Source organism: Prorops nasuta, unplaced genomic scaffold (assembly GCF_024137725.1).
Source record: "Prorops nasuta isolate Cenicafe-Biocafe unplaced genomic scaffold, Cenicafe_Pnas_1.2 PNAS00004, whole genome shotgun sequence".
NCBI classification, from domain to species: Eukaryota; Metazoa; Arthropoda; class Insecta; order Hymenoptera; family Bethylidae; genus Prorops; species Prorops nasuta.
Genome location: NW_027116801.1, coordinates 1,398,817 through 1,420,524, shown reverse-complemented (window position 1 = coordinate 1,420,524; position 21,708 = coordinate 1,398,817). Strand labels below are relative to the sequence as shown.

The following is a 21,708-nucleotide window of genomic DNA, read 5'->3' as shown; positions in this document are numbered from 1 at the left end:
AGACATGTAGATAAAAAGGGAAAAATTGGCGAAAAAGACAATATATATGGACTATTGGGACAAAACTTGTATACGACGTGCTGAAACCTGGAAGTCACATTTCTTCGGTTTCGTCTGCCATATCCGCAGTGTCCATTCCTACCTCCTCGTAGTCCCTCTCCAAGGCGGCCAGATCATCGCGAGCTTCGGCAAATTCAGTCTCGTCCATGCTCTCTGACACGTACCAATGGACAAACGCGCGTTTTCCAAACATCAGGTCGAACTTCCGGTTTAATCTGGTCCAAGCATCGGCTATTGCTGTGGTGTTGGCCAACATTGCCATAGCTCGCTGAACTTTTGCAAGATCACCACCTGGTACCACGGTCGGTGGTTGATAATTGATGCCAACCTGAAATTAATTATTTTTCAATCAAGATCTTTCTCACTCGCGGAGGAAAACCTCTATGTTTTTCTTATTACCTTAAATCCGGTGGGGCACCAATCGACAAACTGGATGGAACGTTTTGTCTTGATACTAGCAATCGAGGCATTGACATCTTTAGGTACCACATCCCCCCTATAGAGGAGGCAACAAGCCATATATTTTCCCAAACGTGGATCGCATTTGACCATTTGATTCGCGGGCTCGAAACAAGACGAAGTTAGTTCCATGATTGTAAGCTGCTCGTGATAGGCCTTCTCCACGGATACAATAGGGGCGTATGTCACCAGGGGAAAATGGATTCTAGGATAGGGCACTAGATTTGTTTGAAACTCTGTCAAGTCGACGTTCAGAGCCCCGTCGAATCTCAGCGATGCGGTGATCGACGAAACTATCTGACCTATCAGCCTATTCAGATTTGTATACGTTGGTCTCTCTATGTCCAAATTCCTCCTATTGAAAACAATTGTTCCAAAATTACTCGTTTGATTGTGTTAACCTAAAACCGATACAACGACCGAATCTTAACCTGCAAATGTCGTAAATTGCCTCGTTATCGACGAGAAATGCACAATCCGAGTGTTCCAGTGTCGTATGGGTCGTTAGAATAGCATTGTAGGGCTCAACCACGGCCGTTGAGATTTGAGGAGACGGATAAATGGCAAATTCCAGTTTGGACTTTTTCGAGTAATCGATCGAAAGGTTCTCCATCAACAAACTGGTGAATCCCGATCCAGTACCACCGCCGAAAGCGTGAAAGACCAGAAATCCTTGAAGACCCGTGCACATGTCAGCTATTTTTCTGATCCTGTCTAGTACCAAATCGAGGATTTCTCGCCCCAGAGTGTAATGACCCCGGGCATAATTATTTGCGGCGTCCTCTTTACCGGAAATCAGCTGTTCCGGATGGAATAGCTGATGATACGTTCCTGTTCTAACTTCATCTGCAAATAAATATTGCATTTATGTGTATTACGTGTTTTTCTTTTTCGATCTCTTTGCTTTGTGGCTTTACCGATGACCGTTGGTTCAAGGTCGAACATGACAGCTCTAGGAACATATTTTCCTATGCCAGTCTCGCTGAAGAATGTTTGAAATCCTTCGTCATTGGGACAACGATATGGTGGTAACATTCCATCCGGTTGAATTCCGTGTTCGAGGCAGTACAGTTCCCAACAGGCATTACCCATCTGTACTCCTCCCTGGCCAATGTGGATTGAAAGAACTTCGCGCTATTTTTTTTTAAATTTAAAAATTATCATAGTGTATTCTTTAATGTTTTTCTCGTTACAATTAACTACAAAGAAATTACCATTTTGATAAATTGAAAATACAAGAAAATTTATAAAGAGAAACACCAAAAAATTTAGAGGGACAACGGAACGTCCCTGCGGTCCGAACGAAAAATGCCGTGAAAATAAATTGTTTTTGGAAGGCTGGTTTCCGTTTCCAGGGTGATTAACGGCTAATTTCAGAATTTTTATAATTAAACAAGCGAATGTGCGAGTTTCAAATTTTACCAAAATCCTCGATTGCCTCGATTATTTTTCACTCTTATGCAAGAGGACGAGGTGGCCGAGAGGTTAAGGCGTTGGACTGCTAATCCAATGTGCTCTGCACGCGTGGGTTCGAATCCCATCCTCGTCGAACCTTTTTTTTCTCTTTAAATCCGCTTATCTACCTCGACCATACCGTTTTATCGATATGCCTGATATTTTATATTTATTTAACATTGTTGAATGATTAATTTGTAGCGGTATAGTCAATGGAACGATACAAAGTCGGTATGCAGGCATATTTGATCGAGTCCTAAGAGATAATGTGACAAATCAATGTTTTTCGTTAAACAGTTTATTATGATATAGATTTCTCAAATTATTAATAACAATATTTTAGTATAATCCGTATTATAAAAAGTTGGTATGTATAAAATTAAAGGAGTTTTTTGGGTTAGCGATAGTTAGTATCTGTCATATCTACTTTATCATAATATTAATATTTACATATTTAAAATAAGTATAAATTATCTTAATACACGTTAATAAATTACGCAAGGCACCATTCATGCGAGATTTGTCGCGATTCAGTCGTTTAAAATTACAGGCAGTGTAAGAAAACGAAGCGTTAGATTAAAACACCTACGTCTACACAATTCTTTAATTAATTCTTCTTGTTAATCAACGAGCGCGTGAAATCTTTTTGCTCTTATCATTTTCGATTGGTGGTGGTGGTCCTTTGGCACTTTGGTGTCGGTTATATACGCTGTGGATAAAGTTTAAATTAATAATTATTCCAAATTTGTGATACTATAAATAATTAGCAATTACTTACTATCGATATGTTTCTGATCTTATGTAATCCATTACATGAGATATTCCAACTTGGAGTTGATCGCCGATAGGTGTCACCCATGGGTTAAATTCCATTTTGAATACAGCTTTATTACTCACAAGATCCAAATTTCCTAATTAATAAAGAAACAAAAACTCTGTAAATATTACAGATAATGCACGTGGTGTTTAAATCTTTATAGAATTTTACCGATTTCCGGTGGCAAAACTGTCAGCCGGTTTCCTTGAATGTGTAATTCTCTTAAGCGTGCAAGCTCACCAAGTTCTTTCGGCAATTCGATCAAATCATTATCTCGTAGTACCAGCTATAAGTAAATTAATAAATTTAGGGCAATTTTAGAACAATTGTCAATATATGAAGAGCTATACATACGATTTGAAGATTCTTTAGCTGGCTTATTTCAGGGGGTAAGTATTCGAAATCGTTGTCACCTAAGTACAGTGCCCTCAATGTCTCTGTGAGAAGCCACGTAAAAAAAAAATATTTTTATTCCGCGATAACGCTTAACGATGATTGATATTTACCCATCATGAAAAAATTCCCTGGCAAATTTTTCTCGCTAAGATTATTATACGTCAGATCCAGAACTTCTAATACTGGAAACGCTCCAAACCCTCTTGGAAGAACATCGAGTTTGTTCATACTACAAATTAACTCATTAATAAATGGAGTAGTTTAATTTTAGAAAACAAACATAAGCAAACACGTACCCAACATTAAAAATTCTTAATTTTGGTAGTTGTGAGATGGAGATAGGCAGTTCTGAGATTTGATTGTCGAACAGATTCAGTATCTCCAGATTAACCAGATTTGCTATGCCGGGCGGTACAACTATAATTAAAAATTTGCATGAAAATATGGTATTTGAAGTATCGACGACAATAGAGAAATTACCTTGAATTTTATTATGGCTTAGCGTCAATCGAGTTATGTTTATCATATTAACTGAAACAGATTTCATTAATTTTTAGAATGCAAGCTGAAACACATAAATGAAGAAATAGATATATATGTAATTCTGAGAAAGAAAGGATGAAGTTGCATGGATTGTTTATTATTGTTAGAGTTTATATTTTTTAGTGATTGAGAAATGCGCATGTGCCGGCACGCCCAATGCGTAGGCAAGTGACAAATGGCCGTCGTTCCTTTCGTTTGCTCCAAAAAACTTGGGAGGACAAGTTGCCTAATTTGGAGCGAGGTAGAGCGGTGGCAAGAAAATGGTCGACTCACATAAGCCAGGCATCTCCTCGAACGTCGTGGTGCCCTTATCAGCGAGATCCAGCTCGGGATTTTGGATTTCCCGAGCTTCATCGATGACTTTCTTAGCTTTTGACATCTTCCCGGCTGGGATACACGAGACTGGCGCTTGATCCATTGCGTGCGCAATCCTGAACACACTTCGTCCCTGGTAAAGATACGCGTGCACCAACCCAAGATGCACTTCTCAGCAGACCCACGATCTCACTGTATGTACCTCTGCATGCTGCTGAAAGAAGAGGGAAGAGGCTGTAAAAAGTTGAGACGTAAGAGAGGTGGAAAAGAGAACAGCGACGCAAGTATTTATATCAAGAAAAGAGAGTCAAGAATACTGTATAATTCGAAAAGCACCAGATGGCACCACCGACCGGTTAAGTAGATTTCCGAACACAGTTACTGTATTACCGACTCAACGGCGAAAGTGTAATAACGCACTCCGTAACGGCAGATGGCGCTTGTGGTACAAGTCTGCAATGGCTGCACAGTAGCCAAACGAAGCTCAACTGAACACTGAACTGTGACAGTGAGAGAATAGCGAAACAACCAGTGTGCGATCTGCGTTAAAGTCTCCTGGGTTCTCGGATGCGTCGGGGGATAAAGATAGTGGGCGAGGATGAACTGCGGTCGAGGGAAGAATTTACTTTGTTGTTGGAAGCTCGAATGATGCAGGGTTTGAGTGTAAGATGAGAGGAGAAGAGAGAAGAGATAAATGTGGCGCCAACGAGTAGCAGAGGGCCCCGAAGGGGTTAGCGACCTTGGCGTGCACGCCAAAGGACATGCCATGATGGGCACTAAGGCGCAGGTTGGATGTTAAATCCTCTTCGTGGCTTGTGCATCCATCACTGCTATCCGCCAATCAGTGCTGGCCAACATTATCGGTCAATTTACTAACGCCGTGACTCTAACTCTTTCTCCCTTTCTCTCTCTTTCTATCTCAAGCGCGAGAAATAGCTAATATATACTGTACGTATTAGATATAAACTTAATGACGATACACCATTTTATTGATCTATCCTTCGGAATGCATAAATCTTGGAAGAAATTTGAATTTTCGATCGAGCCGATTCGCTTTCTTTATCTTTCTCCCTCTTTCTCTGGTTGCAACGACGATCATTAACCGCATTGGCAGTTTATCACGAGAGCCATGAATTCTCGATAGGCGAGGAAAAAGCTTCATCGCCGAAAGGCTTCGCGAAGAAAGAGACTTTCCCGAATGATGCGACGCGGCATACATTTCTTCCTCGATTTCTATCCCGTAATAAACGTAATTAAGATTCATTGAATTATGGGCCCACGTTATATTTTGTTTGCTATTATAGCCCGTGATTGATGACGAGGGTATATTTAGCACCCTGCGGATGGAATGACATCAATTGGCATCGAAGCGGCGAACTTGAGACGTTACGGCCAATCGGCGAGTGCTAAAACGAGAGAAAGAGAAGGATGGAGGGGAGAGAAATTGATTGATCGATTGATCGATGTTTATCAACTTTCTTAGCTATTACAATATATTCTTAAGTACTATTAAGTGCTAACATTTTTGTATACGTATATAAAATATCTATTTTTTTCTATTTGGATACATTCTTTCACCGCAGTCGATAACGAATTAAACATCTTTGGGTGAGAGGGAGAGATTGATCGATCGAGTTTAATTAGCCTTTCTCGTTTGGAGAGAGAGAGAGGATCACAGAGAGAAATTCTCCAAAGAAAGCCTAAGCCAACATGATTCCTAAAGTCTATCGGCGGGTGGACTCAACATTGTTCGAGGATCGAATCTTCGTGTTACATCGGCAATCGGTTGTAACGAATAAATAATAAGCAGCAAAATGCTCGGGACGCTTGTACGACTTGGATAGAGCTTATATGTCGTCCAGCGGTCTATGAGTTATAACTGCCGCTATGGTAATTTATAAGTAACACAACTGCCGAAGTTGAATTCTGCAAGGCTGGCAAAGAAATAGAAGCTAACAGGAAGGAAGGAAGGAAGGTTGTTTACGATAGATAGAGGTTTCTATATCGGGATACTAAAAAGAAATGGAAAAAGAAAAAAGGAAGAAAGAACAGGAAAAGGAAAGATTGAGAATGAAAGCGAGAAGAAATAACTAATGATCGCAACTAGAGAACAGGAGAAATTCTCCGATGGCTTTCGCACGTTGCGAAGGAGCAGGACATCGGCGGCGGCTGGTTTTAGTCAAGGACGCTGGAATGCAAGCGCGAGAGAATCCTCGTGAGCAGATTCGCCGTGGCAGTTTACGTCGCGTTACACGGATGGATTTTCCAATGCTGTATCGGGACGCAACGCGGCGGAAAAGCGCGGAGAACGCGAGGGAATGCGTCCCGCGAAGAGACGCGTTCTGCCATGTGTGCACATGCACGAGTATACATATATGCTCTCTCGGGATGAGAAGTTGACTTACTTAGCCGACCGACGCAACACCGGCAGGTCGAGGCGTCGCGAAGGCAGAGGAGAAATAAAAACAGCAAGAACCTCTGAAACTGCACGCGCATTCACGTGCGTGCAAAGTCGCAATAAGAGCATCTCGCCGATGTAGACAGAGAAGCTGTATAACGAAGTGACGAAGAAACGAGAAAGGCGAATATAACGAAGAATGGAGGGAAGGAAGGTAGCGACTCGATGGAACGAAAAGAGGGGAAAACAAGAAGCGGAGAATCCGCCGCTGCTGGTAAGCTAAGAGATGCAAGCAAGCGAGCAAGCGAGCGAAAGAAAGCAACGAGAACCTAGATGGAAGCGAAAGGCTGGATACAATGTGCAAAAAGCCCGTTATATTTGATACGATAAAGGAAAAGAGGGTAAAAAGGTTGGCTAGGATGCACTGCGGATGGTCAGAGAGTGAGTCGTGATATGAGGAGGCAGAGAGACTGAGAAGAAAGAGAAGAGAGTGCAGGGAATTAATAAGGGAAGAAAAAGAATTGGATGCACAATATGTAAAAGCCCGTTAAGCTTGGTGCATAGGACAATATGCATTATCATATAGTGTGCTATAAATAGATTATAGCCCGTTCCTTTTCTTCTTTCTCGCCTTCTTCTTTTTACTCGTCCTCCGCTACTTCTTACATCGCGATTACGCTCGGCAGTCTCGCGAAAACTGCATCCTTATATACCCACTCCATGTATTCATTTGTATTAATGCGCGGCCCTGAAAGTCAACGTGCACGAAGTACCCGCTTTTCGCCTTCGGCAATTTGGCTAAAAAGCTTCTATTCCAAGCTATACGCCACGCAACACGCGCACGCACGCGCACGCACACACACACACAAATTGCATTGATACAAACTCGGCAAGGAAACATTCGTCTGTCATTCCGAAAGATAATTTTGGTATTATGGTATTATACCTAACAGGCTTGGATATTGCTTCCTGCGGTTTGTACCTCTGTGGTCTCGACACTAATGCTAACAGGACATCAGTGCTATCCCGCCGTGCAATCCAAAAGACAATTTTCGCATTGCAACCGGTTATTACAAGAATGCCTCGTCTGGGCAGCTACTGAAAACCCGCACGTTTCATGTTCAGACTCTTTTAAGAAATAAGAACGGGACGCAATATTATTGCCGATCGACCGACCAACCGATCGTGCCAATAAACTTGAGCAAATTTAATGCCGTCGATCGCTGAAATCAATTAAGGTAAAACAAACGATCCACCGACGAAAATACACAACGATATCTCACCCGCTGACCGCCGAAACATTTTTATTCGTGCAATTAGTGAAAGTATCGATCGCTATAAACGTGAGATTGAATTTACGAGCTCGTAACAGTTGGTCCGAGCGCGAAATCGGCCCAGCTTTTACTCATAAAGGAAGATTGCCTTGTTACGTAGGAACAGCGGCCAGATTCGTATCTAAGCGAGCGTGAATTCTGGTCCGCTATGCGGTTGGCAGGATGGAAACAAAGAATCGGAACATCTCCAGAGGGAGAGAGCGAGTGAGAAAGAAGAGTCGAAGCACCAATTGGCGATGCACGCCGCGGCTTCCGAGAAGTCTGACGCTTCTCTTCCATCATCATCCTCATCTTCATCTTCATCTTCATCTTCATCTTTTCTCCGACTGTTTCCATCTCCCTCCACCGTGCACGGCTCAACGTTAATAATGCGCGAGGGCCGTGTAGAGTTCCGGCGTGCAATTTAAAAGTGCATTTTCGCAGGGTGACTCTGGTTGAGGTTGTGTGGAAACCCGTTGTATAAGAGAGTAGTGTCTCGACGGTTTTTTCTATATGTATATGTATTTGCTGTCGAGACACTGGCGTGCCTCTCGATGCCCGTACCACGAATGCACGCAAACGAAGTAGCTTCTGTTTACGCCAATAAGGATGTCAAACAAGTTACGGCAACACGGTCAGCAGGTGGTACTGGTGGTTGTCGGACGTCCCTCGATCTTCGGTCAAGGGCCTGAACCCTTTTTTCTTCATTCATCTTTTCTTCATTCTCCTTTGTCTCTCTTACCGTACACCGCTTCTTCGGGCGGATTATTCCTCTCGGTAGGAATCCTTCTTGGCGATTAGTTCCGGTAGTTAACGCATAGCTGCGTTCTATCAAGCATACTATAACGTACGGCTCGAGACAAACGCCTTTTGCATGTTTGAAACGTTTAGCCGAGCCGACCGACGTCCAGGCGTCGCTGAAGTCATGACCCTGATTCCGGTCCCGCGGTGCAAAATCCAAGGCCGAGGGGAGTCTTCGGTTGCTCAAGGTCAGCGATACTATCGAACCCCGTCAAGAGAGAGGGGCTCGCGAATGGAAGGAAAAAGAGAAACAGAGGATGGTTGCATAATTGTATCACGTCCGAGAATCACCACTCGCCCTGTTATTCTATAGTACATATATACATATATGCATATAGCTTTAGAAACATTTTTGAAAAACTGAATTCACCTTACCAACTTTTGCCAGTAAATATGCCTCTCTATACGATGTGCGCGTATGTCGATGCATTGTCAACTTTTGACTCTATATACTATTCGATATCGTCGACGGCTTTACACATCTGAATTATTGATTAAATTTTTGACAAGAAGAAAAGAAAATGTGGAGATTGTTCGAGGGAAGATGCACCGTTGAAATTGAATTTTCCCGGAGCTGGTTACAGCGAGAGAAGGAAGCCTGGGGGTTCTTGGTAGAAAGGAAAATCGAAGAATCGGCCATTAAGCTTGTTCCCATTCGCTTATTGGTGGTCATGTCGATGCCAGTGATGCTTGAATATTTCTATGGAAGGCCAGATCAAATAATATGGTCAGTTTTAATGATGAGACGCTGTCGTCGAGGTTGAGGTCACCACAGCTTCTCTGCTTCCTACGAAGCGGCCACTGAACTTTTTTTCCTCCCTTTCTCTCTCTCTCTCTGTATTCATCTTTTTGCACCGTCCACGATGCTCGGCATAGACTTTCAGAGTCGTCGCCTTTGATTGGAAAGCAGAGAAAAACGCTATATTATCCAGCAGTATATCCTTCATACAGGTTCTTGCAAAAGGCTTTCCGGTAATCGCGTTATTTGCTCAAACCCGTAGCTCGGAACGATTAAACGATACGATTAGAAGGCTGCCGGGCACGATTACCGTGAAATTATTAGCACTGGCGCCACTTACCTCCTCCCCTCCCCTACCGATCTTTCTCTCTGCACCCTCTACGTCGTCGTGGAACCTAGAAACCTAACACATAACCTAGAAAATTCATTCAACGTACCGAACCACGACCGTGACAACTCTTCATGGTTTCGCCAGTAGGATCGGCTAACGCGTAGAACGTTGAATTACGTATAATTGGCAACTGAGTTAATGACGTACGTTTCTCTCTCTTGCATTAGCTTTCTCATTAATCTCGATGCGTTCCATTTTGCAGTGGGCAACTTGAATGAAGTTGGTTGCTGGTGGAAAAAGTTAGATTCGTTGGGAATAGTGTAGGAGGAAACGCGACGCCGTTATGAGACGTGGCAAAAACGTGCATACTGGCTGGTTGGTCAGCTGGTTAACCGACTGACTCAGCCGTATCTGTGGGCTTTTAATTATCAATAGCAAAAAGGATTATGAGCGTGAGTCGCCCACGAGAAAACTGTTGGCACCGGCGCCGTGAGTATCAATTAGTAGTAACCGGTAAAGCCAATATGCCATATTCCCAACAAAAACTCGACGCTCCTTTTCCTCGCTAATTCCAGCCAATAACGAATCATTACAACAAATTAATCGGTCGATTGGCAATGCTCGTATAATATCATCTACCCCCTCCTTTCTCTCCTTCTTTCTCTTAAAATTCTTATTAATTATAAAAATCGACCGCTATATATATGGCATTTCCATTTTTTGTATTCTATGAACATGGTGTACCACAAAGGGTACGTCAAAGAGTGGACGTAGCGGATCATTTATTTTCGAAGTTATAATGAATATCAATTTTTTCATAAGCCCTTTTTAATCCTCTCTTTATTTATGATTCGAGTGATCCATTGCTAAAAATTGATATCCATTATGGTTTTGGAGATAATTTAGTTGTTAAGTTTATGCTCCGATACTCCTTCAGTAATACACCCTATACACAGGATCTTTCTCTAACGGCAGCATATGCGAGATTTCGTGTTATTTGACTATATCACTATATCGAGTTTATTTAAAATTAGAACAAAGCCTATATACGCGCAAAAGGTGAATGAAATAGATTCGACTAACCAAACTACTGGTTACGGAACCAGAACAGTTGTTACGCGAATATCAACAAAGCGAATAGTATAATATACACCTAGATATATACACACACATAGTACAGGCATTCTGTTAATTTATTCGGAAGAAGGTTTGTTTCTCTTTGACCCAGAAAACCGAAAGCGTAATGGACTTTCTGCAGGAGGCACTTAGCATTCGTGAATTTAGGATGCTCTTCTTCCGGGTTCTTCTTCATTACCGAGAAAGTGTGAGTTATGCTGAGCCGTGAAGGTTATCCACCAGCTGGCACATGAGGGTATTCTTGAAAACAGAGATTTTCAGCTAATCTGTATTTACAACTGTAAAGTCGACTATTTACAAAAGTTTCACTCATTCTTATCTGGTTCTCTTACAGTGAAATCAAGCCTCTTTCACGTGTTTACAAATTTCAGCATATCGCGCAGCTTCCTATCTTTCGCAGATAAACGTTTATGGGATTGCTATGATTGCATTCTAGGAGAGTTTTAATTCCGAGTTGCAGGACGCTCCCCTCGATTAACGTCGAGCTGCGCCAACTTTCTCCTAAGGAGCTACGCCCCATTATTTTACCACTTGGTTTCGTTTCCTTTGGTTTTCTTCTTCTGTTCTGCAATATGCCAACCGCCCCTGCGTATGGTACACACACTGCACGTTGCATGCACACATCTCTGGCAGGATCCACGCGTAGGTTGGAGTTGGCGTCACACCCGTTCCAGCCGGATCTCTCAACCCTACTCGCAGTTTATAATATATTCTGAAAAGCAGCAATAAATCGATTAATCCTCTTCGATCAATCCGCCTAGCAATCCACGCGTTCGACACTTGGATTTACCAAAGTTTCCGGAGAAACTCATGCAGCAGACGGTATAGGTACACATTCCGTTCCATTTCTATCGGTTAAAAGCACTCGAGACTCGACTATGCATTATGTGGATATTTTATGGTCGAGATTGAAGGCTTCGAAAGAAGTGCTCTATCGTAACTCTCCCCCCCCCCCCCCTACCAGTTTTCAAAGGATAATAGGGAGGAAAGGTTAAGCGAGCGAGGAACTCGCAGCATCACGTTAGCTATATTGATTAAATTCTAAGATACGATCAAACTTGTGTCGACTGTCGACACTAGAGATGGTCGTACATTCGACTATGTCTCTTCTCTTGTACAATTATTCTCTCTTAATTCATTTCACCTCGCGCGCTCCTTTCTTATATTCCTTCTTCGATCTGCTATGGTGTTTCTATTATTGGTATATCCAAATGCATCAGATGATGAGAGTATGAAGGTTTTGAAGCAATAAAGAGCAAAAACTGATAATCCTTCTCGTTTTTATCCACCGATTTTCGACTAGATCTCTGCACTTTAATAACTAATTAATAATAAAATTATAGTATCTTATTAATTATTTCACGAAATTAATAATAAAATTTGAATCGACCCATACAATGATGATCTTGAGTCACATTTGGGATCAAATTTTCTGATCATTTCCCACTGAATTTCCAAAACACTGTGGGTCAGTAAAGCTTAAATGAAGAATTAAAACTACAAAAAAAACCTGCAAATCTGGCGTTATAGTCACATATGATATCAAAAACACTCTTTCTCATATGGTTGTATAATGATTCGTTATAAAAAAATGTTACGATTGATCAGGGTTAATCTAACTGAAAAATAAAGTTACTTTCATAACTCCAAGCACAGTTCAACCTCAAAGCTCGCACGGATGATAAAATTCTCAAGGCATGCAGAAAAAAATAATATAGGAGAATATAATGCTCTCCTCTCCTTTCTTCAGCTTTCCGATTGGATCTCTGGACGAACAACAATAATAATGATATAATGACGGTGGTATGGGAGGGCTCGTGATGGAACGCGATGCGGTCGGTGGAAGAATCGAAGCTGCATCGAACCTCATTGGTATCAAATCTCTCGTTATTAATTGTCAAGCCACGAGTTTTTTCTCTTCATCGCGAATGGCAAGGTCTGCCGGATTCCCGAAGAGCGTCCTGTGGAAAGGTATCTCTCGAGACCGTGTGCGGCTACTTGATTGCTAATTAGCATCATCATCATCGTCATCCTCGTCGTGATATTCATGATCGGTGCTCGGTGGTAGCATCATCGATCGCACGGTCTATATATATATATATATATATATATATATATATATACACATACACATGTACACAGAGCTGGAGGAGGAGGAGGAATTATAATTGGCAAGAAGCGGGTCGAATATTTGGGATAAGGTCAAAAGGTTGCGTTATCTTCAAGGAATACGCGCACGCACTCCTCTTCCTTCGGAGCGTTTCTCGTAAAGAAGGAAAAAGTCTGGTAATCGAGCGTGTGCGTAAAGCATTTTGGTCTCGGGTAAGCTGGACCAAGCATTGGAGCACTTATCGTCGATCATGAGGCAAGTGCGGGAACCCCGAGAAAGCGAGGAGGAGGCGAGGCGAGGCGAAGCGAGGCGCGTCCTTTAAATTTCAGATCTGGAAATTCAGCAGCGCGATTAATGGACCGTGGCTAATGGGCGTCGCTGTGACTGATCAACGACACGATTCTCACCCACGACAACAACTACCGTGCGGTTATCTCGATATTCGCCGTTGCTGTAATTACGCCTAGTCGACATTAGCTTACAATGTTGTCCCATCGCCGGCTGCCGTTGCTGATTTAGCATCGTCGCACGCCTTTCGGAATCGGATCGAGTGCGTTTTTTCTCCGGCGTATCGCGCGCACACACACACAAACACACATGGTGGTCTTTTTAACCTGCACTCCTGCTCGCTTCTCGCTGTCGGCCGATTACACCTTGGATAATTCCTAGCTACCCGTACACACACTGCTCTCTTCGTGATCCAATAAACTCGATCCCATGCTGTCTTGTTAGAAAAAAGGTACTGTAGTACCTTGTATATGTGTTGGTAGTTTTTTTTAAAAGGGAATTTATATCTCACGCGTTGGATGAATTCTTTTTTTTAATTCCTACAATTTACTCTCTTAGGTAAGTTTTTATTGTTACATAATTAGGAGAGCTAAGAGTCACTTTTGATGCAATTATATGCGATGTGTATTCGTTTTGAGTTTTTTATCTCATTTTTTAGGAAGAAACTTATGGCAGAAATGAGTTGGTTTGAAAAGACACTCGTAATACGTATTATACGTGTATAATATACATAATGTCCGACAGCAGTGTCGGATCAGCGAGCGTAAGAGGTTCAGAAAATGTTGGATCGTGCAGCATCCAATGCTACAGTTACCATCTGTACCTATATATATATATATGTATGCAGTGTCCAGGACAGCAGTGTCGGATTAGCGTTGTAAAAGGTCCAGAAAATGTTGAATCGTCGAGCATTTGCATCCCAAACCTTAAATCATCCTATAGTTAAGCGTGATTTGGATCAAGACTCGTCTGACTAGAGAGATTACACCTACTGCGAGAGGCAAAGAAATTAACTAATGTATATAAAGTAGTAAAAAAAATGTATAAGTTAAATTTAAAAGGAAGAATATAAAATTCTTGAAATACAATATATTCACTCTACCCTATATAGTCCCAAAAGATTTAATTATAAATAGGTCCGACTAGAGCCTCGTGGAACTTTTTCCACTTTTCTCCTATATACACTCGTGCTTTGGTTGCAAATTGCACGGTAAGTGACTATATTTCCTATATATAAACTGTTTTCTACACGTGACTGGATAAAAAGCACCGGACGGATCGGAGAAAAGCACGAAAGTTGTTTGCCGCAAGGCCGGGTACGCGGGCTAAGGGGGGAGTGGGGGGTAGGGAATCGTGCTTAAGGTCATAAAGCGGCGGCCGTGCGCAGTTCGTTCCTTTTCTACTGGCGCGAGCCGCTTCTTTCTTTTTGGTGCGTCGATCCGAAAACCACGCTCGAAAGCCACTATACATTATTAAAACCAGTTCCGAGAGGTCCCGAGGTGGCGCAATTATTGCCGCATGGCGAGCAGAGCGGGTGCATCTACCCTTTTACTGCCTTGGCCGAAATGGAAGTGCCACTTTCCAGTCTCATCGCTTAACTACAAGCCGCGCTTGACAATAAGCCGCAGCACGCGAGTTTCGTTTCGGCAGCTTTACGGCTCCTTCGTAAATTAAACCGTCGCGTTTACCATTCAAACCCAAATCACCCCTCCACCCCGCCCCGGGAATCCGCCATCTCTTTATTTCACCCCGCGCTGCTGCTTTGTCTCTCCCCCCCCCCCCCCCTCCTCCTTTCACACACCAGAGACTCCAAAGCTCCCCATTCTCTCTCTCTCTCTCTCTCGATCCTCTTGCGTAGCACTATGTTCCACTGGGAAGCCAAAATAGACTCTTGGACTTGTATATATATACTATATATATATGTAAACACAACGGATTGTTGATGTTTTGAACCATATATGCGAAAGAGTATCAAAGTTACACACACATTGGTATTTTCATTCATTTATACCTGATACAGGGACATTGGTACACTATTATATATATAGAATGATGAGAAATCTGCAAGAATCGCGTTTAACATCCAAACCGAAACCTCTCTCGATCGTCCCGTGTGCTTATTATATACGGAGAGAGGGAACGCGAAAGTATAAAAAAAAATGACTCGTCCTTGGAGATTACAGCTGACAGTACCGGAGTGTATATATATATACAACACGTTGATGCGGTTTTGGACGATGAAGAATATCAGGGCCACTGACACCTTGATTCGCTTATGCCTAATACGGGGATGTTGGTACGCTGCCAAATAACCCAACATCCGCGAGAAAGGACTTGTCATTTATCTCAAGGACAGGCCGCTCTTCCCTTCTTCTTCTTCCTCTTCTTCTTCTTCTTCTTCTTCTGCTTCATGATGCTCCAATCTGCAAAAACGTGGCTCTTCCCTACGTACATACGAGTGTACATGCACATACATATAGAATTTACGAGCGAAATGCGATCTCTTCCAGCTATATCTATTTCACACGAGAATCTCTCGAGTGCGCGTGCACTCGCCTGTCAATCTGTCATACGCGCTACGTACACATATATATATATATGTATGTGAGGGAAACGAGATTTGGATGGCAGATTTTGACGTAGGTGGCCGCTGCAAATACGCGTGATCATAGTGACACATTGAGAAGGGGAGGGATGTGAGAACGATCGTGTGAGAAATCGCTGGAAAAATTGGGTGGATTCGTGTGGTGGAAAAATTCGTGGCAGTGGACATTCCGATGCTAACGGGAGCAACGTGAAAGTGTCGCTGACAGGTTTAACGGATCGAGAGATAATCGGGGTCGAGACCGTCGAGACTATTCTCCGTCTGTGCTCGAGGGGAAAAAATGGATGGACCCCCTTGCGCAGCTGGGCTTCGGAAGCTTGTAAGAATAAGACGCGTGTAAATCAATGGCTCTCTGGCATGGTTTTATAAGTCCAGAGAAGGGAGAGGAGGAGAGACAAAGAAAATTTATATCATCGTATATATAAGAGAGCAATGGCAAGTGTATACAAACTAAAAAGAATCAAATAAATGCTCTTGTCGGCACGGTGGAAGTAAGAATAGAATGGTTAATAATAAAATTGATATCAATCAAATGACTAATATTGTGATAGAGAAGGTGGTGAGAAGAAAAGAATAAAATATTATCTTTGAACACGGGGAAGGTAGTACAGACCTTAATTTTATTAGATTTGATGGAACAAACTTAGTAAGTTTGTTATTTCAAGCATGTAGAAAATAAAAAGAATAAAATTCATATGAATCAAATGACTAATACATATATAGTGATAGAGAAGTAGGTTAAAAGAAGAAAGGAATAAAATATTATATCACTGAACGTGGAGGTAATACAGACCTTACTTCTATTAAATTTTACAAGATAGAGTTGGTATTCAAGATTGTTGTTACCCAACAGTATAAAATAAAGATAAATAATGTCAGTATGCAGTACGAGTAATAATAACGTGGGGAGTACATAATACTAAGTGGTGGTAATAATAGTGATAATAAGAAAGAGGCAACGTTAGGGGAGAAGTGGACACTGAGAATATAAGCGAAGCACAGGGGGGGAAATATTTTGTGGCGAAGCCAGCGTGGATCCTGATTAATGCGATTCCTGCCAGAGACGGCCGCAGTAAATTCGATCCTGATTAATACTGTTTACAGGCTCGCGGGATCTACTCGGGCCATTAATCAGGATCGAATGACGAGCTCTCTTCCGTGCTACGCTCTCGATCCTTAGAGCGATCCCTCTTACGTCACGTCTTAGCTCCGATTTGGACACCTGCTTTTCTAATTGCGATCAGCTGCGGAAGATCGGCTCGATGCACTGGACCGGATCCGCCAATACCATCCTTGGCTTCAAGGACTCTCCTCGAGCTTAGCGCGGCCAGCTCGAGATCCATGGATCGCGCGAGTCGATGCACCTGGACGGGCTGGATGCGATGCATATAGCGATCGAGCGTATAGCATAGCCGGCAAACTCTAGGCTTTCAATCTCCAAGCCCATTAATCAGGGATTGAGGACCAGTCCTATCTCTCTCTCTCTCTCTCTCTCTCTCTCTCTCTCTCTCTCTCTCTCTCTCTCTCTCTCTCTCTCTCTCTCTCTTGATCCTACCAACGGTATGTCCCTCACTATCCTTCTGTCTTTATAAATCTCTCACTCTCTTGGTGGTGGTTAACCCGACCTTGAATCCTCCATCAACACCTGCTCGGTATACCAACCCCTTCCCCTTTCCCCCAACTATTTCCTAATAAAATCAATGTTATTTTCCTTTATCTTTGAACATGCAACGTAAAGCAAATTAGCACATGGTGACGCGTCGCACCTATGCAAACGTCTAATCGTCTCAGATCTTATCGCGATTATTTCCAGTTTTTTCCATCGATCCGATCGAGTCGTCTACGGGATGACACTGACCTTGGAGGGTGCTCGTCCAATCTTGAACTTGAATCGAACGCACAGCTGTTGGAACTATTTTCGTTAACGGTATTGACTCTCCGAGCTAATACCTGTGAGACAATAGCTGGATGATGGTAAACAGCTGGCATTAACGTCACAAACATTTATCTACATTATATGTATATATATATATATATGTACAGTGATTAAGAGGAGCAGACGCGTATAACCATCGGATTAAAGGAAAAATGTGGGCAAATTATATGGTATAAAAGAGAGAGAGAGTTGTGTATTTATTTACCTGTTGTATATCCGTGTAATATAGATCAGTGTGTTCGCAGGTGCCGTTGCACTCAGCAGAACAACGTATCAATTTCATTCTCGAGGCCAGTTAATGAAATGCGGAATGTCTTTGCGACGAGATACCCAGGATACTCTTGGGGTGGGCTAAAAGAAACAAGAGAAGGGAGCTGATCATGCCTCGCGCTTGGAAAAATAAAAACCTGATGAATAAAAGGGAGAGGCTGCATTCAATAACAGTTGAAACAAAGAATATCTCCATCTCTTGCACACACACACTTGCGCATACAAAGACACACTGGTTGAACGTAACAAAAATTAAAATCACAGGAAGCCCCGATGATACGAGGATAAAATTGACCATTTCAAGCTGCATTACCATAACAACCGATAAGATTCAAAGTGCAATGAAACATCCGGTGCGAGAAGCAAGGGAGTCGAGATAATTTCTGCAGTGGAATATAAGATGCATTAATAAACGCGTATATAGGCAAGCAGAGAGCGTCGCTATACGGGGAGGGGATGAAAATCAAGAGTTTTTTCCGCCATTTTTTTTTGCTAAATAAATTCAATATCCTCTATTTAGCTCGCACGCAATGCTTTCTCCTTCTGATCCATTTCACGTTAAATAGCAGAGCGGGAGAGAGAGATTTTTTTCCCAACGATAAACACTCTTAGCAGACAAATTGCGTTCGATGGCGCTGAAGAATTAGACCGATCGCTGCGTGATCGGTAGTCTCATTAGGTTACCCCGGTAATTGGACATGGAAAAAAGACAGATCGCCAGTCACGATCTTTTCGCGGTGTGTGCTTTCCAATCGCAGAGTCAACGTGATTTTCCGTTAGTTATTTGGTTTACTGTCACTCGATACGCGCGATATCTACATCTGGCTCCTTGTCAATTTATTGGCGATCGCGATCTTCCAACGGTGTCTCTCTAGCGCGGCATGAAAGCTTCGCGCGAGGAATAAAAGCAATCGAGAGATAGATCTTGGGTGGAAAAAGACGGGTGAAGAGATTAAAGACCAATTTGTGATTTGATTATAATTTGATTTATTAACGATAATTGCTGGAAAATTATGATGTTTACGGTGGGAAGAAAAAGAATTGCGGGAGAGGAGGGGGGGAGGGGATATTCATGCGGACGGTTGAATCGCTTTCGTGTCTCTTTTGTCGATTCGCTGGGATTTTTCGCGGTAGGAGATTAGTTGCGATCCAACGATACATCGACGGACTTTTCCGTGAAAACTGATACGAGAAACGGAAATTGGTCGCAACGAGGTCGACTTTCGACTCTGGATGAACGAACCCCAGTGTACCGCCACTGCCATCGACCGAGAGAGGAGGAAGAGAGAAGAAGCGAGTTTAGCGTAATATAAGTTGGAGTTTAACGAACTTCTCAAGTATTAACGCGCTTGTCAATAGAATTACGCAGTATCGAATAACAAACTCTCACTTTTCATTGTAGCAGTCGAGCCAAATTGCAGGATTTTTTTTTTAATAATCAAGGTGGGCGCGGCTGCCGGGTTTTAGCGAGTTTTAAAGGTTAATGGCTCGCTCGGCGATAAAACGCTAGGTTTTTCCCGCCTTTTCACGCGTCCACCGTGAAATTAGCTTAGAAAAGCTTGGTATCGATGCGAGAGTCGCGTTGATTGGCTGCGAGGGTCGTGATATTTGCCGTGAGAGAATTCCTCCTACAATCGCCGTGATAAACAATTTTATTTCTCTGCGGTTTGTATATATATATATATATATATATGCGTGTATAGAATACACGGCGGGGATTAGTTATTCCCTCGTCTACAAAGGCAGGATTATAAAGCGATCGAAGCAAAACGAGATTTGCTCTGCTTTATGGGCGTTTCGAGTCAATGGTCACGTGACCCTGGCTGGCCTTGCGCATGCGCCCGAGCGATGTATTTATTCGTCCCGCGCGAAAAAATTCCGCATAAATTTCATCCGAGGCGTGAAAACATTTTCGGCCAGTTAAATCACTCGGTCGGAAATCAAAAGGTTTCCAGTGGGCGGCGTGAAATTGCGCATTAATTAAAAATTAGCATACGACAAATGTTCGGGTATAAGGAGCGAACTGGTTTCTGGGTCAGTTTCGGTGTCGATTCCTGCCTTCTGTATAGTGTATACGTACATATATATATATATACACGTATATACAATACAATGAGAAAGAAGGAAGAAGAAACACAGTTGCGAGAGCGAGAGAGAAAGAGAGACGACGGGCAGAAACAAGCATCTCTCTGCAGGGTAATAAAAATTATACGCGAATCGTTTCCTCCATTCGGCGGCTGTGTGTGTGTGTGTGTGTATGTCTGCGCATATACGTACGAATAATAATGAATAATAAGAGCAAAATTGAAAGACCGCGGTGTTTCACCTATTAATCTGTACGGGAAGTATTATTGCCGTTTATGAGTAACCGCAATGGGCAATTTATTATCTGGTATTATTTATTTATCGAGCAAGGAACGCCGGAGATTTACGGTGTGCACGTCTGATCGTGGCGCGCAGAAATATTCATCCGGGCATGGCTAATCGGGCAAATAAAGCGTTTCCTCGTACACGGTAGCAGAGTGGGGTAATCGAGTGCAAAGTAGGTTATGGTTCTACGTCGAAGAACGCGCGTTGTTGTGTTTGTATTCCTCGCGAGACGGTAGTTATATTATGGATCATCGACTAAAATGCGTATATAATAAGCTATACGGCCCGGCGTGTTTACATCGGAGAGAATTCGGAGTAGCGGTGTGAGGGCTTATAGGTTATGGTGCTGCTTCGTGCTTCGCGCCTTCCACGAACACTTGTTCCTCTGTATATTTGTTGTTGATGCGAGGAGCAAACGTGCAACGGCTCGAAACGTGCTGCTCTATGCTTTATTAGCGTCCATTCCAAAGGTTTCGTCTGTCAGCGTGCATAACGTCCGACAGATGGATCGACTCTGACGCGAGTAATATTACAGGCACGTTTTCAGAAGAGCACGATGGGGCTTCTGTGTCTCGTGTGTATATATGTACGTATGTATGTATTTATATATCGCGCGCACTGGGGTAAGTAAGAGGAATAGCAACATCTCTTGTCACTCATGCAATTACTGTATACGCCACGTTTCCGTTTAATTCTAATGGCAATTATAATATTTCTCTACTTATAGGAGCCACGAAGCACCACCACTGCACTAGGCTGCACCACGCCGAGCAGAATTCAAACCTAACCTCGATGGACGCTCGCTGAGCTCGCTCATCGCGCATCCCGTGATGGCTGCTCAAATTATAAACACGCAGCCTCGTTACCAAAGCTTCGATGGATTGCACGTGTAGTCAGATATAAATTGCTTTTTGCTCGTCTCGACTTTAGACACGGGCTCTCGGGTCAAAAGACGCTCGATTTTTCTTTTATTACATTTGTATATATATATACGAATGCTTATACACGGAAATATCGTACACCGAGCCAACGAGGAGAAACCAAGCGATAAAAGAGTGCACAAAAAATATAGCAGTTTTATGTATACAATATATATATATACCGACGGAGATAAGAAATACTTAGGTCGATTACCAAACTAATCTATTACAGCTACTATGCAGATACATTAATTTCCAAACGTTGAGGCAATTTAAGCCTGTTTTTTGCCGTAATAAAAGAAAAGCAGCGAGGAGGGAGAGAAAAAAATGATATTAACTGGTTAATATTAATTACATTAATGTAAAGACTTTTACTAGTTAAGTAATGATTTTACAATGTTTCCAGTGGTTCGCTTGGAGAAAGAGGGAGAGTTCAGTAGTTTTC

At 42.5% G+C, this 21,708-nt stretch overlaps 2 protein-coding genes and 1 non-coding gene across 3 annotated transcripts; 1 reads left to right on the top strand and 2 right to left on the bottom strand.

The window, feature by feature from the left end:
• Positions 1-43: 43 nt before the first annotated feature.
• On the bottom strand, positions 44-1,664 carry LOC136772971 (tubulin alpha chain-like). Its single transcript, XM_066726260.1, has 4 exons — positions 1,437-1,664; positions 951-1,365; positions 460-874; positions 44-388 (listed from the first exon to the last, which is right to left on the bottom strand). Exons 1-4 carry the CDS (start codon positions 1,609-1,611, stop codon positions 95-97), a joined length of 1,299 nt encoding a protein of 432 aa, XP_066582357.1. The 5' UTR covers positions 1,612-1,664; the 3' UTR covers positions 44-94.
• A 322-nt stretch (positions 1,665-1,986) lies between these two features.
• Positions 1,987-2,068, top strand: TRNAS-GCU (transfer RNA serine (anticodon GCU)). Its single transcript has one exon. It is a non-coding gene; the product is annotated as a tRNA-Ser (tRNA).
• Positions 2,069-2,245: 177 nt separating this feature from the next.
• On the bottom strand, positions 2,246-4,282 carry ics (ras suppressor protein 1). Its single transcript, XM_066725571.1, has 8 exons — positions 4,004-4,282; positions 3,668-3,718; positions 3,484-3,604; positions 3,298-3,416; positions 3,146-3,228; positions 2,963-3,077; positions 2,753-2,885; positions 2,246-2,683 (listed from the first exon to the last, which is right to left on the bottom strand). Exons 1-8 carry the CDS (start codon positions 4,146-4,148, stop codon positions 2,599-2,601), a joined length of 852 nt encoding a protein of 283 aa, XP_066581668.1. The 5' UTR covers positions 4,149-4,282; the 3' UTR covers positions 2,246-2,598.
• Positions 4,283-21,708: the final 17,426 nt, after the last annotated feature.

Coding starts and splice junctions, on each gene's coding strand:
- ics (XM_066725571.1), bottom strand. CDS start 4,148: ATGGATCAAGCGCCAGTCTCGTGTATCCCAGCCGGGAAGATGTCAAAA. Junction 3,605..3,667: donor AAGCCATAATAAAATTCAAG/GTAATTTCTCTA, acceptor TTTTAATTATAG/TTGTACCGCCCGGCATAGCA. Junction 2,684..2,752: donor AGATCAGAAACATATCGATA/GTAAGTAATTGC, acceptor CTTTATCCACAG/CGTATATAACCGACACCAAA.
- LOC136772971 (XM_066726260.1), bottom strand. CDS start 1,611: ATGGGTAATGCCTGTTGGGAACTGTACTGCCTCGAACACGGAATTCAA. Junction 1,366..1,436: donor CCTTGAACCAACGGTCATCG/GTAAAGCCACAA, acceptor ATTTATTTGCAG/ATGAAGTTAGAACAGGAACG. Junction 875..950: donor GCAATTTACGACATTTGCAG/GTTAAGATTCGG, acceptor TGTTTTCAATAG/GAGGAATTTGGACATAGAGA.